This window comes from Elephantulus edwardii, unplaced genomic scaffold, assembly GCF_000299155.1.
Source record: "Elephantulus edwardii isolate Elephantulus edwardi_28Jun2011 unplaced genomic scaffold, EleEdw1.0 scaffold00049, whole genome shotgun sequence".
NCBI classification, from domain to species: Eukaryota; Metazoa; Chordata; class Mammalia; order Macroscelidea; family Macroscelididae; genus Elephantulus; species Elephantulus edwardii.
Genome location: NW_006399799.1, coordinates 14,991,685 through 15,015,995, shown reverse-complemented (window position 1 = coordinate 15,015,995; position 24,311 = coordinate 14,991,685). Strand labels below are relative to the sequence as shown.

Below are 24,311 nucleotides of genomic sequence, written 5' to 3'. Positions count from 1 at the left end.
GAAGAGGAGATAGAAGATTTTTACCAACTTTTACAATCGGAGATTGATCGAACATGCAATCAAGATGCATTGATAATAATGGGTGACTGGAATGCAAAAGAATGGAATATACATGTCTATAATCTGTTGAGACAAAGTATAGTATAGTAATAGTATAGTATAGTAGAAAGAACATAGATTTGTGTCAGGAAGGATCTGTATTTTAATGCTTAGCTGGCAGTTAGGATCTTGGGAAAATTGCTTTTTTAGCTTTGCTTTCTTCTATAGGGATAGGCCTAAAGAAGAAATGATTTGCACCCAAAAAGAATCCGTCTTAGATGGTTAACAGAGATAGAGGACAAGTGAGGGAGAGGGAGGCAAATGAGTAAAATTTTTTTTGCAAAGTATGTAAAAAGTAGATAGCTGCTTGCTATTATTAATTTTTTTAAAAAGTGATTATACCTCCCTGTATTGTCATTCTCTTGTTTGACTATAAATTGTGGGAGTAGGGAGAAGGATGGAACAAAAGAGAAAAAAAAATGGAGCAGAAATGTTCTGATGTACAGTGTCGTTAGGATCATATGGAGTTGACAAAGATGAAATGCCGAGCCTAGTACCTTGCATTTAAATAATCAGTACATGTTCCCTTTTTTGCTTATTCATACCAAATATCTACTCTTAAATGATAGATTACAAAGGAAGGAAACATTATTTTTAACTGAACTTAAGAAAACCTAAGGTTATTAAGATAAGTATTAGTGGTTTCTAATAAGGTGTTTAATTGCCATTGCTCACAGCCCAAGTCAGTCTTTACACTGTTAAATTCCAAGAGTGTCCTAGACTTAGACTACAAGTAAATGAGGCCTCAGGGAATTGTGCAGCCTTCTCCTAGCTTGCCTGGCTGCCCACCTGCCAGCCATATCATTACTGGATTTGTAATTTTGTTTGTTTGGTTTTTATTGATGGAGTAGAAAAATTAATAATGGATTCTTTTTAAGAATTAAATGAGATGAAGTATAAAAATGCATAGCAAGATATCTGGAACTTGCTTATTGTTTCAAAGGTCAAAAGTCAGAGGCATTGCTGTTGAGTTAGAATAGACTAAGTTGACCCTCCAACAGATTTTCTAAAGCTGTAAGGATTTCTGAGGAGGAGATTGCTCATGTTTCCTCTGGAGCTGCTGACAGGTTTGAATCTACCCTAGAAAGATTATCTTTTGGCTAGTTGTGCAGCTCTCTATGGACTACATAACCAGAGCTTGCTTGGCTAAGTGTTTATAAAGGATTAATATCATAACATCTACTTATCCTATCCCATACTTAATTATCCAGGTAGATATTTACAGTCTTAAAAATGTAAAATTAAGACTGCCTTCATGCAATGTTTTCCTTACTGTTTGTGTTATTTTACCAAAACCTTACCTCATTACTGTCAGGTTGGAACTGACTCACAGCTGACCCTCTAGTGGATTTTTGGAGGCTGTAAATCTCATCAATATCTCTGATATCATTCCACAACTCATATGGTCTTCAATCATTGGTGTTCAATGCCTCAAAGCTATTCTCAAGATGATCTTGAAATTCAGATGGAATTAATTAATTCAAGACCATATCTTGGTTCCTATGGAATTATTTTCATTTTCTTCAGCCTCAACTTGAACTTGGCATATGCACAAGGTCATTACAAAAATAAAGGAGAAAGAAAAAATTGAAATGAATGTCAAAACAAAAGGAAAACATGTCAAAGTAAAAGAGCTGAACAGAAGGTTTCAAACAGCAGCTTGAGCGGATAGAGTATTATAATGGAAAGTGCAGAGAGCTGGAATTGGAGAATAAAAAGAGAAGAACTTACTCTGCATTTCTTAAGCTAAAAAAACGGAAAAAAACAAATTTAAGCCTGTGTCGCAATATCGAAAGATGCTATGGACAAAATATTGAATGACCCAGAAAACATCAAAAGAAGGCAGAGAGAATACACAGAAAGAACTGATTGACACTGAAAAATTTCAGAAGTACCAACAAACAGATGTAATGAAGGAGAGAGTGGAAGATGAATTTAAAGCATTAGCAAAAAAATAAGGCCCAAGGAATCAGTGGGATACCAATTGCCTTGTTTCAGTTAACAGATGCAGCCCTGGATTCGCTCACCAGTCTATGCCAGGAAATTTAGAGGACAGCTGTCTATCCAATGGATTAGAAGAGGTCCATATTTGTTTCCATTCCCAAGAAAGGTGATCCAGTTGAATGTGGAAATTCTTGAACAATATCATTGATATCACATGCTAGTAAAATACTGCTGAAGATCATTCAAAAAGAGCTACAACAGTACATAGGTAGAGAACTGCAAGAAGTTCAAGCAGGATTTAGAAGAGGCCGTGACACCAGGGATATCATTGCTGATGTCAGATGGATCCTGGCTGAAAGTAAAGAATACCAGAAGAATGCCTATTTGTGCTTTATTGATTATGCAGTCATTTGACTGTGTGGATCACAACAAGTTGTGACTGACATTGAGAAGAATGAGAATCCCAGAGCACTTAACAGGAGGCTGTTCTGTGAACAGAGCAAGGGAACACTGTATGGTTTTAAATGGAGAAGGGAGTGCAACAGGGTTATTATATTCTCTCTCCATACCTATTCACTATGTATGCTGCACAAATTATCTGAGAAGCTGGACTCTACGAAGAGGAGTGTAGCAACAGGATTGGAGGAAGACTTATCAATAACCTGCGTTATGCAAGTGACACAACTTTATTTGCTGCAAGTGAGGAGAACTTAAAGCGCTTGTTGCCAGCGATCAAGGAATGCAGCCTTCTATATGGATTGAATCTCCATGTTAGGAAAACAAAGACTCTTGCCACTGGACCAATAGGCAACATCATGATGGGTGGAGAGGAGATTGCCTTGGTACCAACAGTCAGGAAATAAGGAGATGTATTGAACTGGGAAAATATGCAATTGGTGACCTCCAGATTATTAAGGTGTAATAATGTCAGTTTGAGGACTAAGGTGCATCTGATTTAGACCAATGTCTTTTCTATCATTTGATATGCATCTGAGAGCTGGACAGTAAATAAGGATGACAGAAAACTAATTGATGTCGTTGAGCTGTGGTGTTGGAGAAGAGCACTGAACATGTCATGGACTGTCAAGAAAATAAACAGCTATATCTTGGAGAGGGTGCAGCCGGAGTGCTCTTTGGAGGCAAGAATGATGAGGCTTCACCTCACATACATACTTTGAACATGATGCTATGAGGAACTTGTATTAACACTGATTTGTGTGACTTGTCCTCCCTCATCATTAATGTATATTATACCTATGTCAGCGAATGAGCAAGAGCCTATGGTGTTGAAGGAAAAAGTTCAGGCTACGTTGACTGAAATAGCAAAAAATAAGGCCCCAGGAATAGATGGTATACCAGTTGACATATTTCAGCTAACAGATGCTGCTCTGGACGTGCTCACCAAGTTGTAGAAACTATAGAACAATATCATTGATTTCACATGCAAGCAAGATTCTACTGAAGATTATCCAAAAACGACTGGAACAGCACATCTCAGCAGAGAACTGCTGGAAGTCCAGGCTGGGTTTAGAAGGGGTCATGGTACTAGAGACATTGTGGCTGGTGTTAGATGAATCTTGGCTGAAAGAAGGGGATACCAGAGGGATGTATATCTGTTTCATTAACTGTGCAAAGGCATTTGACTGTGTGGATCATAACAAACTGTGGCTGACTGACTCTAAGAAGAATGGGAATCCCAGAACACTTGATCATGCTAATGCGAAACCTATACTTGGACCAAGAGGCAGTCGTTAGAATAGACCAAGGAAACACTGCATGGTTCTAAATTGGGAAGGGCATACGCCAGGCATGTGTCCTGTCTCCATACCTTTTCAACCTGTATGCAGAACAGATTATCTGAGAGGCTGGGCTCTGTGAGGAGAAATGAGGTGTCAGGATTGGTGGGAGATCCATCAACAATCTGTGTTAATGCAGATGACACAACCTTCCTTGCTAAAACTGAGGAGGACCTGAAGAACCTGCTGCAGAGTGTCAAGGACTGCAGCCTTCAATATGGATTGAGGCTCAATGTCAAGAAGACAAAAGATTCTCACCACTGGACCAATTGGCAGCATCAGGATGGATGGCGAAGAGATTGAGATTGTTCACAGCTTTAGTTTGCTCGGCTCCACAGTCGACACTCTTGGCACCAGTAGCCAGGAAATTAAAAGACATATTGCGATGGGGAAGTCTGCTGTTAGGGACCTCTCCAAAGTACTGAAGAGCAATGCTGTCTCTCTGGAGACTTAAGGTGCATCTGATACAGGCCATGATCTTTGTAATCACTTGTTATGCATCAAAGAGTTGGACAATGACTAAGGAAGATAGAAAGAGAATTGATGCCTTTGAGCTGTGGTGCTGGAGAAGAGTATTGGATGTACCATGGACTGCTAGGAAAACAAACAGGTTCATTCTGGAGAGGGTTAAACCGGGCGGCTCTTTGGAAGCAAGGATTCTGAGGCTCCGTCTGACATACTTTGGACATGTTGTATGAAGGGACCGGTCCTTGGAGAGGGACATCATGTTTGGGAGGGTGGAGGGACAGCACAGGAGAGGAAGGCCCTCTATGAGGTGGATTGATTCAGTGACTTGGGTAATCGGGATGGGAGTGTCAGAGACAGTGCGATTGGCACAGGACAGAGCAGAGTTTAGGGCTGTTGTACATAGGGTCGCTATGAGTCACAAGTTACTCGATGGCACATAACAACAGCAACATACCTATATCTAGGTATGTATAGAGAGCTCTTGTGGCCTAGTGGTAAGATGTGGCACTGCAATCCTTATGGCAGGTGGTTTGAAGCCATCAGCTCTACTCCTTGGGAGAAGGATGGGCAGTGTCTTCGTGCAATTGACTGCCTTTGGCTGGAGGGTCAGCTGTGAGTTGCTTCTGACTCAGTGGTACACAACAACAACATAGATATGTGAAGAGTGCCCTATTGGTAAGAAGCAGCACTGCAGTCCCAAAGACACAGTTCAAATCCACAGAAGGGTAAACAGTCTATTCCCATACAGTGTACTGATTTTGAAAACCCACTGGACGGTCAGCTACAATAAGCTTCCAGACTACAGCCAAGAAAAACTGGGCTTGTCTTAGATATATCATAATGACATTGCCAAATTATGCTACGTCTTTGAGTCCAATTTCCTTTATTTATGAAATAGTGAAAAAGTAATACCCTTCTTGTCTCCTTCATAGAACAGATCATCCCAATGGGTAAAATAATGGATGTTCCTTTGTATAACTGGACAAGAATCTGTCAGTGTCAGGAATAAAGCCGACTCATTGTTTTCCCTTATCATACATTTCAGATTTCCACTATGCAAAATTGATAGTCTTCTCAATATTACTTTTACAGGCATTTCAAATGATTGGTATGCAACACTTGATATGCTGAAAGAAAGCTGTCGAATTGCCAGCAGTGTTAATTGGTCAGATGTAGACCTTTCACAGTTTCAAGGTGAGTATGTTTCCTTTTGACATATAACCTAATATGTGTCTTATTTTCTCTGGTAGATGATAAAGTTCCTTGTGGTAGAAATGCCATTTTATTTGAAATAGAAATAAACATCACTCTTCTTTAGCAATTGGTAGTGTACTTAAAAAGATCTTGTAAAATTCACTATTGAATCTCAAGGACAGTTGATATACATGGAGTCACAGATAAGAACTCTGAAATAAATTTTACTTCATTATATAAAACGAGGCTTTTAATAATTTTAAGGTACTGCTCTTCACATGGGCAGATCAATACTGTAATGCTTAGTGAGTCAAATTTTTTGGCTCAAAAAATTATCTGATTGTTTGTCTTTCAGGACTTCGAGAACTCTGCTAACTGATTTTTCTAATACTTTCCTCACAGGTTTGATGGAGAGTATGAGACAGGCTGATCTCAAGAACTGGTCTTTAGATCAGGTCCAGTTTGCAGATCTCTGCTCTTCTCTTAATCAGTTTTTTGCACAAACTGGCCTTATCCACTCACAGAGTAATGTTCAGCAAAATGTTTGTCATGGTGCCATGCATCCAACAAAACCTTCCCAACACCTTGGAACAGGTACGGGCTTAATTATCCTGTTTTTCTGATTCATTGGAAATTAATAACTAGATAGGCAACTTGATGCTGCTGATTTCAACACAGGAATGTTTGGTTTTTAATACTTAACCTGTTCCCTCTTGTCTGAAATCCCTTAAGCCTCTTTCTACTCATATTAATGTGATGTCCTGCTTAAAGGCTATTAAATATGGATTGGTATGTACTTATTAGGGAGCGCTGATGGCTTAGTAGGTAAGGCGTTGCACTGTCAGCCCAAAGGCAAAAGGTTCCAATCCACCAGCTGCTCCGTGGGAGAAAGATGGGCATTCTTTTCCTGTGAGATTTACTGCCTCTGAAAACTCTCTGAAGGGTCAGCTATAAGTCAGTCAGTTCCAGCTGGAAAGTAAATAAGAACAACGTGCTTTAATTTAGCAAATATGTATTCATTCTTTTCTGTGTTCAACTCTGTATTGGGCATGAGGAATGAAAGAATCCATTTTAAACTATCTCTTGATCTCCATGAGCTCACAGCCAAAAAATACAGTATATTTAAGACTATTAACTACCATAGACTACAAGTATAGTGAGAATAGAGAGGAAAGGAATGTAAATGTCTTGAGAAGATAAAGGGACCTCATAGAAGAAAACATATTTAAGCAGAACATTGCAGGATAAATGGAGTTTTGTAAAATACCTCATTGCACTCACAGGTCCAATCATGCCTCTTCTCTGCTCAAAACCTTCCATTGCTGCCATATTCATGGTGAATATAAGTCCTTACTATAGAAAATACAGCCCTATACTACTTGATACAATGTCAAGATCAGGGGACAGACTGTGTTGTGCAGATGACACAGCCTTGCTTACTGAAAGTGAAGAGGTCTTGAAGCCGTTGCTGCAGAAGATCAACGACTACAACTTTCAATATGAATTGCATCTCAACATCCAGAAGACAGTAGTCCTCACCACCCACGGGACCAAGAAGCAACATCATGATGGAGAAATGGTTGAAATTGTCAATGATTTCATCTTTCTTGGATCCACAGTCAGTACCCTTGCTACCAGCAGTCAGGAAATCAGGAGACGTATTGCATTGGACAAATTTTTTGTCAGGATCCTCTCTAAATTACTGAAGAGCAATGATGTCACTTTAAAGACTAAGGTATGCCTGCTTCAGGCCATGGTCTTTTCATTCCCTTGCTGTGCATTTGAAAGATGAACAGTGAATTCAGATGATAGAAGAAGCAGTGATATTACAGTGTTGGATAAGAATATTGAGTATCCCATAGGCTGCCAAGAGAATAGATCTATCCAGGAGAGGATGAAATCAGGGTGCTCCTTGGAGGCAAGAGTGGTGAAACTCTGCCTCACATACTTTGGGCATGTTGTAAGGCAGGAAGACCTTCAATGAGATGAACTGATAACAGTGACCTTAAAGATGAGTTCAGATGTGTCAGAGATGGTGAGGGTGCATAGGATAGGGCAAAGTTCAGAGCTGTTGTTAAAGGATTGTTATGAGTTGCAGTCAACTAAAAAGCTTCTAACATTACCCTCTAACTTTGTCCCCTCTTCTCTTCCTACACCACCTTCTACAGCACAGTTGGCCTCTTTGATGTTGTTTGAACAGAGTAGGTATACTCTCCACTTACCTTGGAGCCTTTGCACTTAGTTTTTTGTCTGGCGTGATCTTCTCGCATGTAGACATGTGATTTATTTTATCTTTCAAGTGATGCCTTCCATGAGCTTTTTATTAAGTGAAACACATTGTCCAGCATTCCTTGTCCACTGCAACCACTTATTTTTCTTCCATAGCTTGTGTAACTATGTATATAGCATGTATACTACTTCATTTATTTTGTTTGCTTCTCTTCCCAATTCCCAAACCTTCTCGGTCTCCTAAATATAAACTTAATAAAGGCTCGAAATCCAACTCACTCCCCTCAAGTCAGTTCTAATTCATGGTGACACTCCATTTGGTTTCCAAGGCTGTAAATCTTAATCAGAGCATACTGCCTCATCTTTCTCCTTGGAGTGGCTGGTGATTTCAGACTGCTAACATTTTCATTAGCAAAGTAACAAACAAACCCACTATGCCACTAGAGATTTTTTTTAGTATAATGAGAGACAGATGTGCGCATACATGCACACCTGTCAGGTCAACTAACTGAATCCTACCTTATCCTGTGCCATTAAGCCCATTGTTAAGGTCATTGTGTCAGTCCATCATTGAGTGCCTTCATTCCTTTATTTACTCTCTACTTTTCTGAGCATGGTGTCATTTTTTTCCAAGGCCTGGTCCCTTTTAGCAACATGCCTCAAGTGTATGAGATGAAGTTTCATCTTCCTTCCCTCTAAGGAGCACATTGGCAGCACTCTTTCCAAGACTTATTTGGTCTCTTGGCAGTCCATCGGGTATTTAGAATTCTTACTCAGCACCACAACTCAAAGGCATCAATCTTTCTTCTGTTATCTTTATTCACTGTCCAGCTCACAGATACAGAGCAAGTAATTAAAAGGACCATGGCTTGAATTAGGCTCACCTTAATCATTATACTGACATTCTTGCTCTTTAGCACTTTTGAGAGGCCCCTGATTTGCAGACTTGCCCTGTGCAACATTTCTTTTGATTTCCTAGTTATTGGTACCAAGATTGTTGGTTATAGATCAAAGTAAGATGCAATCATTGATACTTTCTGTCTTTTTCCATCTCCCATGATGATGCTTACTGTCCCAGGGGTGTGATGGATTTTTGTTTACTTGATGTTGAGATACAATTCATACTATAATCTATAGTCCTGGGTCTAATAATTTGTTGTTGTTGATTACCTTCGAGTCGAGCACAACTCATAGCGACCGCATGAAAAAAGCCCCTCTACAACCTTGACATTTATCAAAGTTCATAGAGTTTTCCGGAGGCATGTTATTTAAGAAGTGGATGCCACTCCTGCTTCCAATCTAATAATATAGGATCTCAAAAATTGTTGAGAATGGAATCAGAAGTAATTTTTTTTTTCTGAGTACAGTGTACTTTATTGATGGTACGTGACAAGATGGGCTCGCCAAGCCCCTCCACTTTCTCGGGGATTTGATGGAAACTTGTGTCAAGGATGTGAGATTCTCAGTGTGTGGGAAGATCAAGTTGGGGCAAGGACTCCCCAGCAGCTGAGGGTCTCTCTCTTCTAGTGCTATTGCTGGGCTGGTGGTCCAAGGGGCTCTTATTCTTTGGAGGCCATGTGAACCATCAGGTCTACCACCCGGTTGCTGTAGCCAAATTCATTGTCATACCAGGAAATGAGTTTGACAAAGTGGTCGTTCAGGGCAATGCCAGCCCCATCATCAAAGGTGGAAGAGTGGGTGTCACTATTAAAGTCACAGGAGACAACCTGGTCTTCAGTGTATCCCAGGATGCCCTTGAGGGGCCCTTCTGATGCCTGCTTTACTACTTTCTTGATGTCATCATATTTGGCAGCTTTCTCCAGACGGCACGTCAGGTCCACAACTAACACATTAGGGGTGGGAACACGGAAAGCCATGCTGGTAAGTTTCCCATTCAGTTCAGGGATGACCTTGCCCACTGCCTTGGCAGCGCCAGTAGATGCAGGATGATGTTCTGGGCAACTCCACGGCCATCACGTCACAGCTTTCCAGAGGGGCCATCCACAGTCTTCTGGGTGGCAATGATGGCATGGACTGTGGTCATGAGTCCCTCTACAATGCCGAAGTTGTCATGGATGACCTTGGCCAGGGGAGCCAAGCAGTTGGTGGTATAGGAGGCATTGCTGACAATCTTGAGAGAGTTGTCATACTTTTCATGGTTCATGCCCATCACAAACATGGGGGCATCGGCAGAAGGAGCAGAGATGATTACCCATTTGGCACCACCCTTCAAGTGAGCCCCAGCCTTCTCCAAGGTTGTGAAGACACCAGTGGACTCCACAACATACTCAGCACCAGCATCACCCTACTTGATGTTGGCGGGATCTTGCTCCTGGAAGATAGTGATAACTTTCCCATTGATGACCAGCTTCCTATTCTCAGCCTTGACAGTGTCGTTGAACTTGCCATGGTGGAATCATATTGGAACATATAGACCATGTAGTTGAGGTCAATGACGGGATCATTGATGGCGACAATATCAACTTTGCTAGAGTGAAAAGCAGCCCTGGTGACCAGGCGCCCAATACCGCCAAACCCGTTTACTCTGACCTCCACCATCATGTCTCAGGGATGCGGCTGAGGCTGCACAAGAAGAGAGGGCAATCTGGATCGACAAGGAGCAGAGAGCCAGAAGTAAATTTCTTAATTAGGCAGAGTCTAATTGTAAAGAGAACACAGGAAGAAATGAAAAGTAATGGAAACTTCTATGGAAAGATTAAGTGTTAGAAATGTGAGAGTATTTTTAAAAAGAGTATATGTTTAATTTAAATATGTATTAAGCCCTAAGAATTGTTGTTTTGGGGTTCCATTGAGTCAACTTCAATTCTTAACAGCCCTCTGTACAATATACTGAACTCTTTCCTAATCCTGCAGTATCCTTACAGTTTGCACCATGCTTAAGCCCATTACCACAGTTAATGTGCAGATATCTCATTGATAGTCTTCCTCTCTTTCATAGACCCTCTACTTTTCCAAGCATAATGCTTTTCCCGGGAACTAACCTACCAATAACATACCCTAGGTATGTGAGATGAAGTCGTAGCCATCCTTGCCTCTAAGGAGCACGCTGACAACACTTTTTTTAAAATACATATGTTCTTTTAGTAGTCAGTACTCTTTGTCACCACCACAGTCCAAAGGTATCTATGTTCTTTTAGTAGTCAGTACTCTTTGTCACCACCACAGTCCAAAGGTATCAGTTCTTCTTCAGTCCTTGTTATTTATTTTCTGACTTTCAGATGCCTAGGAAGCTATGGAAAATACCATCACTTGGGATAGATGCACTTTAGTGTTTGAATGAAGCCCTTTCTCTTTAGGACCCTTGACAACAGATCAGTGTAATCTATTAGCTTGTTTTGACTTCTGGACTTCAGTTTCTGTAGGTGCAGATAGTGTATCCAAGTAAAATCATATCATTGATAACTTGAGTCTTTGCTTCATTTAAGGCAGAAATTTCTAAACATAAAATAGAAGTGAAAAATGAAATATAAAGCTTATTAGACCCCACATGAGATAGATTGATACAGTAACTGGGGAAGTGGGGGGTAGGTATGTCGAGTCAGTGAGACTGGCTCAGGACAGGGCAGGCTTCAGAGCTATTGTACAAAGGATCGCTAGGGATCACAGGCAACTCAGCAGCACATCACAACAGGAATTACCAGCATCTATTGTTGGCTTTGTTATGTGTCATTGTGCAGATTGTGACTCTTAGTAACCAGTATGACTAAAGAAATGCTGCCTGATCCTGTACCATTCTCATAATTGTTTCTGTGTTTGAGCTCACTGTTATAACTCCTTTGTCAATCCATTTCACTGAGGGCTTCCTTTTTCCCCCCCTAACTTTAAATAGATTATATTCTTTTCCAGGGACCGTTCTCTCTCCTAATAACATATCCAAAGAACATGAGGTGAACCTTGCCATCTCATTCCTAAGAAGCATCATTCTGGTTATACTTTGCACAGGAGGAGATTGTCCATCTTCTTTCACAGAGCCAGTGGTGGATCCACCAGAGAGTCATGACCTTTGGGTTAGCTGTGCAGCTCCCTGTGGGCTACACCACTAGATCCCCCCAAACCATAATTCATAGGCATCAGTTATTTCTCTTTGGTATTTCTTAGTCATTGTCTAGCTTTAGCGTACCTACGAGGCAAATGAAAATGCTTTGTTTTTGTCTCTGTCAGTTCTGCATTATAGTGCAGTGTAATTGATGCTTTAGAAGTGTTTATACTTAATGGCTCTGTCAACTAAGATGTATTAAAAACTTTGTGAAATGCCATTTAAGTTAGATCTATGTTTCCCATTTCAAGTTTTTCAGACTGCAATATTTGGTAAAAATTTTCAATTTCTTCCTTTTTTATTCTAGGTGTAGGAGCGTATATTTGAATAATACTCATATTAATAAGCCTTCCTTGTACGCATATGGATAATGTCCTGTCACTCATAATGTATTTCAGGATAGAACTTTAAATTGACTTTTTGACTATTAATACACCACCATTCTTTTGTTTTTCATTCCTATCATAATATACCATGTGATTATCAGATTCAGAGTGGTCAAAGCTAGTCCATCTCATCTCATCTCACTAGTACCTAGAATGTCGATGTTTATACATTCCATTTCACTTTGAATAACTAATAGTTTTCCATCATTTAAGCTTTGTATATTCCATGTTCTAATTATTAAAGGATGTTTGCCATTGTTTTTCCTCATGGATATACGACCAGCAATCAGGTAATCAATCAGGAGACATATTACATTGGGGAAGTCTGCAGTCAGGGACCTCTCCAAATTATTGAGGAGTAATGATGTCAGTTTGAGGACTAAGGTGTGCCTGCTTCAGGCCATGGTCTTTCTGATAACTTTCTGTGCATCTGATGGGTGAACAGTGAATAAGGATGACAGAAGAAGAATTGATGCCTTTGAGCTTTGGTGTTGGATAAGAGCACTGACTGTCCCGTGGTTGACCAAAAGGACAAATATTTTTTGGAGCAAGTATAGCCAGAATGCACTTTATTATCTTTGAGTCCAAGGTGATAAAGCTTTGCCTCACATACTTTAGGCATGTTCCTAGGAGGGGCTGTTCTTGGAGAGGGACATTGTCTAGAAAGGTGGAGGGTCGGCGAAGGAGAGGAAGACCCTCAACCAAGTGGATTGACCAGTGACTACCATAGTGGCTCTAGGGTGAAGGAAGTATGAGAATGGCACAAGATAGGATAGGGTTCAGATTTGTTGTTCATAGGGTCACTAAGGATCATACCTTGATGGCACCTAACAACAATAGCTTTTACTTACAGCTCTTTTACCATTTGTTGGTGTGGGTTTTTTTCCTGTCTCTTTATGCCTCTTAGCAACTATTGTTAATGGAACTGACCTATAGCTGACCCTCCAGTAGGTTTTTAGAGGTAGTAAATCTCATGGAAGGAGATTGTCGGTCTTTGTCCTATGGATCAGCTGGTGGATTTGAACTGAATGCCTTCGGGTTGGCAGTGCAAATCCTTACTACTGGGCCACCAGGGCTCATTAGGATAAACAATCAGCTAGGGGGCACATGTGTTTAGATCTGCTTTCAGCATGAAAAAATTGGAGCAGTAAAGTCAGTGGTTCATAGAAAGAGCCTATGAATGATGAGTTCTAGCACTAGACCACTGTCAATTTGATGTATCTTAGGACAAGTCATTTAAACTTTTTTGAGCCTTAGTTGCCTCATCTATAAATAAAATGGGGTTATTAATCCTTCTTTTGTCCTCAGTGTGGCTATAACTAGAGGCTCAGATAAGGTAACATAGATGAAATGCTTTTGAACTGAAATGAAGTACATAAAAACAACAGACATGAGCTTATTTAGTTGGATGGGTAAAATTAGAACCAGTTTATAAAAACTCAGCCTGTAGTCCTGTTCAGTGACCAGTACCGCCTTTTGGAAGGGACTTAACAACTGAAAATAAATTTTTCCCCTATCCCTTTTTCTCCCTACCTTTCTTGCTTAATTTAATTCTAGGTAACAATTCTCTTAGGATTTCAATACTCTATTTGTTTTACTTTATATTAACATATTTTCCTTTTTTCTTTTCTATTTGATTAAGGCAATATGTACATAGACTCTAGGCAAAATCTTCCTTCTTCAGTGATGCCACCCCCAGGTTATCCTCATATCCCACAGGCACTTACAACTCCAGGAACAACAATTGCAGGTAACTGGGGGGGTGTGGTGTGATGATAGTCAGAATTTAATATTGAGCAACTTCAGTTCACTAGCAGTGAACTAGGCTGCCTCAGAAGGGAGTGAACTTTGTGTCGTGTACAGACTTGGTTCCAGTGATGGTGAAGAGATTCAGATGTCAGTTGATGTTTACACCATATCACCTAGAGTCTCTCTTAACTTTGGGTTCTGTTGTTCTCATTTTTCTGCTTCCCTTACAGGTCCATAGTGCTGTCTTAGGATCTTAAATTTCCTTGAGGCTGTTTATTTTTACAAGATTTTTAGCACAGTTAAGTAAGAACCTATGGCGTCTATAGATGAGCTCCTATAGATTCTGTCCTAATCACTGCAATAGAATTCTCCCAGGTGTAGTTTCCAGAAAAGTACTGCATCAAAGAATTAAGTTTTAGGAGTAACTAAACTGTTGAAGTTTTGTTTTGGGTTTTTTTTCACTAGGTAAATGTAGAATAAAATAGATTTATCAGAATGTAATACATTACTAAGATTGGAAGGAGTCTTAAAGATAACTTGGATTAGGAAATGAAAGCTCAAGAGAGGAGATATCTTGTTCAAGGCCACTTAGTTGATTAAGAAACCAATCCAGATATCTAGATTCAGAATCCATTGCTGTTCTCATGTAACTTTTACTTAGGTCATATGAGGAAATTATTAAAGCAGTGGGGATGAGGTGAGGTGGAGATTTAAAACTCAAAAGAACTAAACATCAAGTACTAGTTTAGAAATTGGGACCAAGTAAGATCTGATAAAAGGGAAGCAATCAATCAAGTATTAGCTGTCCCAGTTTTTTTTCTGTCATATAATACAGTGTGAGGTGGTGATGAGACTCTGCTTCATCCCTTCGCTGTTTGATGCTGAGCACTCTACCTTTTGTCTTATTTTTAAGTGTTTGTAAAATCGGTTTAATAACACTACCAGCCTTCCATTGTTGTTAGAAGATTAAATGAGGGCTTCATATAAAGCACTTAAATTAGTGCCTTGACACATAAACTCAGCTCACTGCTATTGAGTCTATTACAGTTCATAGTGACTCTCTGTTGAATTTCTGAGGCTATAAATTGCAACAGGGGAGACTACACTTAAAACCTCACAACTGATGGTAGATTGGAGCTTCTTGTGAATTAGAGTTGTCAGAGACCTGAGGTCTTTGATTTAGCATTGGAGCTCAGTTCAGATCTTTTGTTCATGGAGTCACTATGAGTCTTGGTCACCTTGACAGCTCTTAACAACAACGTGGCGGAAGATTATGTGTTTTTGTTAACTGTTGTTGATTGCCCTCAAGTTGAGCACAACTCATAGTGACCTGTGAACAAAAGGCCTTAAGTCTTTCTATAAATAATGACATTTCTCAAAGTTCATGCCGTGTCTGGAGGAGGCATGTTGTTTAGGAAGTGGATGCCACTCCTGCATAGGCAGTTCTACTATACCATGATACAGATTGTTAATAAATGACTTAAGAGCAAAGCAAAATTAGTGGCAGACTACTCAACATTTTAATCAGAGTACTAGCAAAAACAATCCATAAAAAAATAACCACAGTTTAAAGGCTATGCTTAATTCCTACTAAAAGAATAAATTCTTCAAATAAATATAGGACTTTAATTTTTAAAAACAAATAGACAAAACAGAAAAAAGAAAAGAGTGCTTGTTTAGAGGTCTCTAAAACTACAGAGAAGGTGGCAGAATGTACCAAATAAAGGAGCACAAAGAATGCACCTAATAATCACACTGATCCAGGAAGGAGAGCAGGATGGGGTGGTGTGCTCATTATGGTCCTCTGGGGTCTCCTATATTCATCTTTGTTAATGTTCTCTGTGTTGACCTGTTACTATTTGGTGGCACAAAGTTAACTTACTGGCAAAATTTATTGTGACCTAATATGACTTTATGTGTTATGCTGACGACATTCTCTTATTTACCATTTTTGTGAGTCATTGCTGTTTCTGAAACACACACATTGGCACAGAACAAAATGTTAAAGAAATGTTTTTTATGTCAGCAGTTGGATACACTTGCATTCTTAGGTCTTTCTTGCCTTGTGCACTGAAAAGATCGTAAGTTACTGAGTGACATGAGTTAAGTTCAGATCTTATTTACGGTGACATGGAACATACAACCTATCTTAAATCCTAAAGGAGGATCTTTGAGCTATCATTGTTTGGGTATCATGTCATCAACACTACTATTTGTTAGACATTAAGATCTAAGTGTCTGTTTTATTTGATTCTTCTGTTAGTACAGCCAGTGTGTACTCCCTTTATTGTTTTTGTACTTCTGTCATTTTGAGTAGATAATATATGTGATTATCAACTAAAAAAAAAAAAAAAAAGACTGAGAGGTGAATTACTCAGATGATGTGGGCATAGTACCTGGTACATAGGATATGCCCAGTGGGAGGTTGGTTTATCGCTTCCCTCCCCCCCTTTCTTTTCTACCAAATTCTAACATTGCCTTCTTCCTGCCAGGCCACCATGGAGCCATGAACCAGCAGCACATGATGCCTTCCCAAGCCTTCCAGATGCGACGCTCCCTGCCTCCAGATGACATCCAGGATGATTTTGATTGGGATTCAATTGTGTAGGGCTTGTTTCTCTGCAAGGCACCAAACCCCAGCATCACCTTTCTGTGCAGTGAAGGGAAAGGTTTCTGAAAATCCAGTTGAGAAAGTTGTTAATAACTTTACCAATGTTATTGAAATTTCTTTTGAAGACAATCAACAAGATTTTAGCTGGATAACTTACTGCTTTTATCTGACCCAGACAAGTACTACATGTTTGTCTCCCTGCCAGCCTCCCCATGTAGCTCCTACCTGTTGTGTGATTTGACGGCTTTTGCATATTTGTGTCAGTTTTGATGTTGACCACAAGTGCCAGACTGATTTTCAGACAGAGCCTATTTTGCTGCAAGCAATTTATAAATCCATATGTGTAAATATATGTACAAAAATTAATCAAAGGGTTCAGGGTTTGTTTTTTTAAAATAATTGGATTATTATGTCTTGGAAAGAAAGTTACTGTGAGTTTTTATTCCCTACTAGGCCATTTTCTGCAGGATATGTTTTATTCATGTAAGCAATGAAGGGAAACAGATTTTTCCAAAGCTTAGTAATTCCTCTTCATTTAATCCTTTACAGAAATGTGGGTAGTGAATTCCACCAAGTCAAGGAACCCAGAGTTTGATACTCTTCAAAAGTTCAAAGGGTTGTGTTGTTTCTGAGCAGCATAAAGGAAATGTGTTTTCATACCTGGAGGATTAAAGAGTTTATGCTGTATCTTGTCAGTGTCTATTTTCATAAATCTGCATTGTAACAATTTAAAAATTATTTGATCATTTAGAAGCTGGGCACTGTTTAGGTCTCTAAAGAAATCATTGCTTCCGTATTCACTTGGGTATTTATTATTTTAAAATGTTATTTTAGTATTTATTATGATTTTCTGTGAATGCTCAGCTCCTGTTTGGTTCATTACAAGAATTGCGGTATCTGAAAGCACAGGAATTTTTTTTGTTTGTTTTTTAAATGAGAGTTTACAGACAAGACAATCAGAGATTGTGTGATTATCCCCCCCCCATTACTCTTTTCACTATTGAGATATTTCTCATGGCATTTCTACCAGTTAAAACTTATTACCTAAGTAAAGTCTTCTGAAATTTAAATCCATGTATTTTGGCCACAGAACAGTTAGGAAGCAAGTTTTCTCACCCATTCTCTTTCTGTTTAGTTAGTACTGAGTGAAGATAGCGTGACATACAAACTTACTCTCCCTCTTCTTGCACTTATTGTTACTTATGCTGTCATATCTGTCCCGTATGTCTGTGTAGGTGTGACATTTAGTCACTTCCTTTGAAATGCAGCCTGCCTCTTAGGATTATTGTTTGGTTGGTTGTGTTATTCTGCTTTGTATCACAGCTGCTTTGCACAGATTGGTTTAGCTTTATTAAAAAACAGGTAAATTTTAAATTGGTTTTTACGATTCAAAGCAAACGAAGAATTTCTTTTAATGAAGAAATGATGTGTTCTCTAAAATCAAGAAGTAAAAACTACTTCTAGTTGCTTAATTTTTAAGCATCTTTGGTTGCTGTTGGCCATATTCAGATTCTTTAAACAACCATCTTTATCTCTGTGTATATGTATTTGTGAGTGTGGATGGGTGTATTTTTTCTCCGTTTTTTAATGGAATATTGTCTTGAATGAATCACTGGAAGGCCACCAGCATAGTAAGAGCTGGTGAACCTGGGGAGAAAAGAAGGGTTTTTTTGTTCCTCTGTTGTTTGTATGCTCCTTGCTTAGCATAGAAAAGAAAGTTCCAGCTCCTGATATCAGGGGAATAGAGGATCCTAGAAAGGTCTCTTTTAGAAGGATGAGGGGCAAGATGAAATAGCAGCCTGCAGAGTAAAAGCTTGAAGGAAAGAGGGATTTTCAGTAGTCTGTTCAAGTCACTGTTTTCTAGACACCAAAATAGCCGTTTTAAAACTGTTGAAATTGTTTGGGTAGCAGTGTGCACTTTAAACAATGTGGGCATTGGAATGTGGTCTTATATACTAAGTGATTTGGGTAGAAACCGTTGATAAAGATTTTACAAATTGTGTGATGCGTACATATTTCCTATTTGGTAATCATTTACTGATTTGCAGTGATCAATAGTTTTATGAGCGTTTCAGCTTACCCCAAATGACCCAAGAGGCAGCACCTCCACTCAGACGCATCCCACTCTCCTGTGATCCAGTTGGCCCTTGAATCTGGGACTGCCCTTCTCAAGCGGAACACACAAGGCAGAATTGCCTTGTGAGATCCAGGGAGTCCCTCTAGTGGCCAATTCAATAGGTGGTAGTTAATGCTGAGAAAGCTCTGTCTTGGGCTTAGGTAGACTAAAAGACTTTTGGAAAAAGAAATAATAAGTGCATACATTCAAATGGAGCACTCTGTCCAGGAGAATAATCCGACTGGCATTTGTGGCATTTTTTGAAATGTAAATGTATTCATGTGTGTTCTTGTAAATATGTGTCTCTCAGATGTTCTTTGAAGTGGGAGGGAATCAATCTGGGGATTATTTCAAATGGAATATAGAGTATTTTGATATTGTTCATTCAGAGGGTGATGTGTACATATCTATATTGTATATATGTGATGAAAATGCATTGGCTTTTTGTGCAAACACAACTTGCTCTCTGTACTGCTGTTGGACAGTCAGTGTTTTAATGTTTCTACAGTTTTGCTATTGCACGATTTCATATTTTGCCTCTATGATAAACGGCACCCTTTCTTTGTAATTGTTAGTGCTGTACAAAGATTCCAAGTGTCATTAGGATTGTTGCTGCCAGAACTGATATGCATGAATGGCACTTAAAATAAATATATTATGTTAACTCTACTTATAACACTGTTATCATTTGCTGCAGTTGAGGGAGCAAGACTGGAAATAGTGCAAACTCAGAACTCCTGACTTCCACCCTTGGAATCTCTGACATTGCAGTCCTGTACATTGCTAGCTTGTAACTTATTGCTGCCCCTTTTTTTTGGGGGGGGTGGCTTTATGAGGATTAATCTGGCATTGGATTGGAAGAAGACTCATCAACAACCTATGTTACACAGATGATACAACTTTGCTTGCTGCACCAAAGAAGGACCTGAAGCGCTTCCTGCAGAAGGTCAAGGACTGTACTCTTCAATATGGATTGAAGTTCAACATCAAGAAGAAAAAGATTCTCACCACTGGGCAATTGGCAGCACCAAAATGAATGGAGAAGAGATTGAGGCTGTTAATAGTTAACAGCTTGATCGTCTCCACAATCAACACTCTTGACACCAGCAGTCAGGAAATCAAAAGGTGAATTGCATTAGGTACATCTACTGTCAGGGATCTCTCCAGAGTACTGAGAAGCTATGATGTCAGTCTAGAGACTAAGGTACACCTGATCCAGTCCATGGTCTTAGCAATTACTCGCTATGCATCAGAGATCTGGATAATGACCAAGGAGAATAGAAGAAGAATCAATGCCTTTGAGTTGTGCTGGAGAAGAGTCTTGAATATACCAATAATAAAGAAATAAATTCTTGGAGAGGGTCAAACCAAGTTTCTCCTTGGCAGCTAGGATTTTGAAGGTCTGTCTTACATACTTTGGGCATGTGGGCAGGAGGGACTGATCCTTAGAGAAGGACATCATGCATGGAAGAGTGGGGGGACAGCATTGGAGAGGAAGACCCCAGATGAGATGGATTGATGAAGTAACTAGGGCAGTGGAGATAGGTGTACTGGAGTCAGACTGGCTCCAGACAGGGCAGGCTTCAGAGCTATTGTACATAGGGTCACAGGTGACTTGATGACACATAAAAACAAATTCTCTGAATTTGGGAAAAGTTCTTTCCCTGAGCCTCATTCTCAGATACAGTCCCTATAAAAGTGAGCATTATAGTATCTACTTCCAAGGTTTGTTGTTGTTAGGTGCCTTCAAGTCAAGTACAGCTTACAGTGACCCTCTGAACAGCAGATCGGAACTCTGTCATCTTCACGATCTAGTCCACCTTTCCAAGCATGATGTCCCTCTCCAAGGAGTAACCTCTTGTAGCAACATAACCAGAGTATATGAGACGAAGCTTCATTATCTTTGCCATCAAGGAGTTCTCTGACTGCATCTTCTACAAAACTTATCTCCAAGACATACGTTTGTTCTTTTGACAGTCCATGGAATTCATATTCTCTAATGCCACAGTTCAAAGACATCAATTCTTCTGTCATTTTTAGTCATTGTCCAGCTTTCAGATGCATAGCAAGTGACTGATAAGACTGTGGCCTGAATCAGGCACATCTTTGTCATCAAACTGACATCATTGCTCCTCAATAATACAGAGAAGACCCTGACTACAGACTTTTCCAGTGCAGTACATCTCCTGATCGTCCAGACTACTGGTACCAAGTATTGATTGTAGATCCCAGTAAGATGAAGTCATTGGACATCTCAGTCTTACCTCTATCATGATGTTACCTATTGGTTCTTGACATTGCCATGCAGTCCTGCAAGGTTAAGAATATTCATCAGCACATTAAAATAGAACAATATCTGGCACATAAAAAATGAGTGTTAGCCTATTATTATTATTGAGGTTAATAGTAGTAAAACAATCAATGGCTAGTACTTGAGTACTTTTATTTATGTGGTAAGTAGATTGTGATACTTGTTTTACAGACATGGAACCAGCACAGACTGAGAAGCGTGGTAACTTTCCCAAACTTACTTGGCATGTGCTTAGACTGAGATTTGAATCAAGCCCATCGTCTCTTGTTCTTTTTTAAGTTCTTCTTTTTCTCATGAGAGTCTTTCCTGTCCCCTTCTCCTGCCACCCTGGCCCCTAGTTTTATTCCCAGTGTTGTGCCAGTTCTCCTTTCCTAGAAAATTGTGTCTGGAAAAGAGAAGCATGCCTTAACATAAGCTGAGCATGAGAGATCCAGAGATTAAAACACCACAACTCCTGCTTGAGGAGGAGGAGGTATGCTAAAAGAGGGCTCAGACAGTGGTTTAAGAAGCCTTAGGGTTGGATATGGGCTGTCTGTGTCTAATACAGGTCTTTAGAGGAGCTCTGGTGGCTTAATGGTAAGAGCTGTGCTGCAAACCCAAAGGCACATGGTTTGGATTTACCAGCTGCTACTCAAGAAAGATGAGCGGTGTACCCCCATGTGATTTACTGCTTCTGAATAGATTCTGTCTCAATGGTACATAAGTGGGAGAAGGTGTTTATAGTTACATCACTACTCTGAACAAGGTATGGAGTTTGGATTAACATAGGTGTGGGAGCAGAGGAAGAAAAAACAGCACTAAGTTGCTCACGAAGGATCTACACACAGCAATTCTGTAAGTGGTGATAATCCATGTTTTACTGATGTGGACACAGGCACCCAGAGACCAAGCAGCAGACAGGTAGACAGCACTGGGAGAAGTGGGTCTGAAGCTCAGATCCAGCTTAGTTTTGATCAGGAGGGCTTTCCAACAACCCTGCCAAAGGTCTTTAGCTCTAACTTAACCCTTACAGCCCTTCCACAGTTTTGTGCCTGGGGAAACAGGCCTAGAAAAACTTTCCTAACTTCTTTTGAAGGAGTCTCTGGCAATTTGAATCTACCAATGTCTCCTTAGGAGATAAGTGGACAGTGTCTTCCCATTAAGATTTACAGCCTTAGAAATCCAATGGAGAGTTCCCCTGAGTCAGAATCAATTGAACGGTTGTGAGTGAGAGAGCAAGTGACGTTCTCTAAACTTGTAGAAGGTCTGAGGTCTGACTACAAAGCTCATTTCATTTTACCAAACTACCCCTAAAACAAAGGAATTAATTAGTCAATGCTAAAAAAGTGGCTACCCACCTAGTGTGTATGTGTCCCTCAGGGAGTGGGGGACTGGCCTTTTCCTCCTATGACAGGTTAATTTTGATCATCAGCAGTGACTGAAGAAATTTTGTAGGGAGCAGAGTTAAGTGAGGATCTGTAGTGCACTTTTTTTGTTCTGCTCAAATGAATAAAAGTCCATGTTTCTTTTTCAAGGCTTTACTATGTTATAGTGTGCTAAGGGCTACAAATAGATGTGACCCTTTACCAGCCAGATAAACCAGTCCGGGAACAACTATTAAGCGTTGTTGTTGATTGCCTTTGGGTCAAGAACACCTCATAGAGAACCTATGAACAAAAGGCCTGAAGCCCCTCTACAACTATTGGCATCAAATTATCATAATTCTGGAGGCAAGTTGTTTAGGAAGTGGATGCCACTCCTGCTTAGTTAGCATCTAAATGTTCAGATCACATCTTAATGCTAAAAGATTCAAGCCAGAAGGGGCCTTCAAAACAAAATCAAAAACACCCCACTGTAGGTCAGTTCTAACTCCTAACAAACCTTTGGGTTTTTGAGGCTGCAAACCTTAATGCTTTAATGATTTTTTAAAAAATCCTCACCACTGGATCAATACACAACATTACAATAGATGGAGGAAAGATTGAAATTGTCGGCAGTTTCATGCAGTGTGTGTCCACAGTCAGCATCCTTGGCACAAGCAGTCAGAAGATCAGGAGATGTATGTTGTTGTTACGTGCCATCAAGTTGCCTGTGACTCATAGCAACCCTATGCACAACAGCTCTAAACTCTGCTCTAGCCTGTGACAAACTCATTGTCTCTGATAACACCTACCCTTATTACCCAAGTCACTGAATCAATCCATCTCATCAAGGATCTTCCTCTCCTGTGCCTTCCCAAGCATGACATTCCTCTCCAAGGACTGGTCCCTCCTTGCAATGTGTCCAAAATATGTCAGACAAAGCTTCAGAATCCTTGCCTCCAAGGAGCAGCCTTGTTTCACCCTCTCTAGGATGACCTGTTCTCTTAGCAATCCATGGTATATTCAATACTCTTCTCCAACACCACAGCTCAAAGGCATCAATTCTATCATCCCCAGACATTGTCCAGTTGTCTGATGCATAGCAAGTGATTACAAAGATCATGGCATGTATCAGGCGCACCTTTGTCTCCAGACTGACATCGTTGCTCTTCAGTACTTTTAGAGAGGTTTCTAACCGCAGACTTTCCCATCGCAATGTCTTTTAATTTCCTGTCTGCTGGTTGATTGTGGAGCCAAGGAAACTAAAGCTGTGAACAATCTCAATCTCCTCACCATCCATCATGATGCTGCCAATTGGCCCAGTTGTGAGAATCTTTGCTTTCTTGATATTGAGCCTCAATCCATACTGAAGACTGCAGTCCCTGACCTTTCACAGCAAGCACATCAGGTCCTCCTCAGTTTCAGTAAGCAGTATTATGTGATCTGTATAATGCAGAGGAGATGTATAGCATTGGGAAAGCCTGCTCCGAGATCAAAGTCCTAAAGAGCAGTGAGATCAGTTTAGAGACTAAGATGTGCCTAATTTAAGCCATAATCTTTCCAGTCACCTGCTGTGGATCTGAGAGCTATACTGTGAGTAAGGATTACAGGAGAAAAAGCAATGCATATGAGTTGTGGAGAAGAGTGCTGAATGTCCCATGGACTGCTAAAAGAACAAACAGGCCTTGGAGAAAGTGCAAACCAGAGTGCTCCTTGGAGGCAAAGAGGGTAAAAATAGTTTGGACATGGTGCTAGGAGAGGCTGTTCCTTGAAGAGGGACATCATTCTTGGAAAGGTGGAGGGTTGGTGAAAGAGGAAGACCTTCAATGAGATGGATTCACACAATGACTGCAACAGTGCACTCAAGTGCATCAGAAGTGATGGAGATGGTGCAGGATAGGACAGGGTTCAGATCTAGTTTGGGGAGGGTCATTATGACTCGTACTCTACTCGAGGGCACCCAACAACAAGTCTTAATGCAGTAAGACTGCCCTTTTTTCTCTTGGGGTTT

The 24,311-nt window shown here is 40.1% G+C and overlaps 1 protein-coding gene across 2 annotated transcripts in view; it reads left to right on the top strand.

The window, feature by feature from the left end:
• FOXJ3 (forkhead box J3) overlaps positions 1-17,446 on the top strand; it is a 221,874-nt gene extending 204,428 nt beyond the window's left edge. For both annotated transcript variants that reach the window (XM_006886525.1, XM_006886526.1), the window contains 4 exons: positions 5,400-5,501; positions 5,904-6,095; positions 13,816-13,923; positions 16,415-17,446. In XM_006886525.1, coding sequence (XP_006886587.1) covers positions 5,400-5,501; positions 5,904-6,095; positions 13,816-13,923; positions 16,415-16,530 — 518 coding nt within the window. In that variant the 3' untranslated portion in view covers positions 16,531-17,446. The remainder of the gene's footprint in view (positions 1-5,399; positions 5,502-5,903; positions 6,096-13,815; positions 13,924-16,414) is intronic.
• Positions 17,447-24,311: the final 6,865 nt, after the last annotated feature.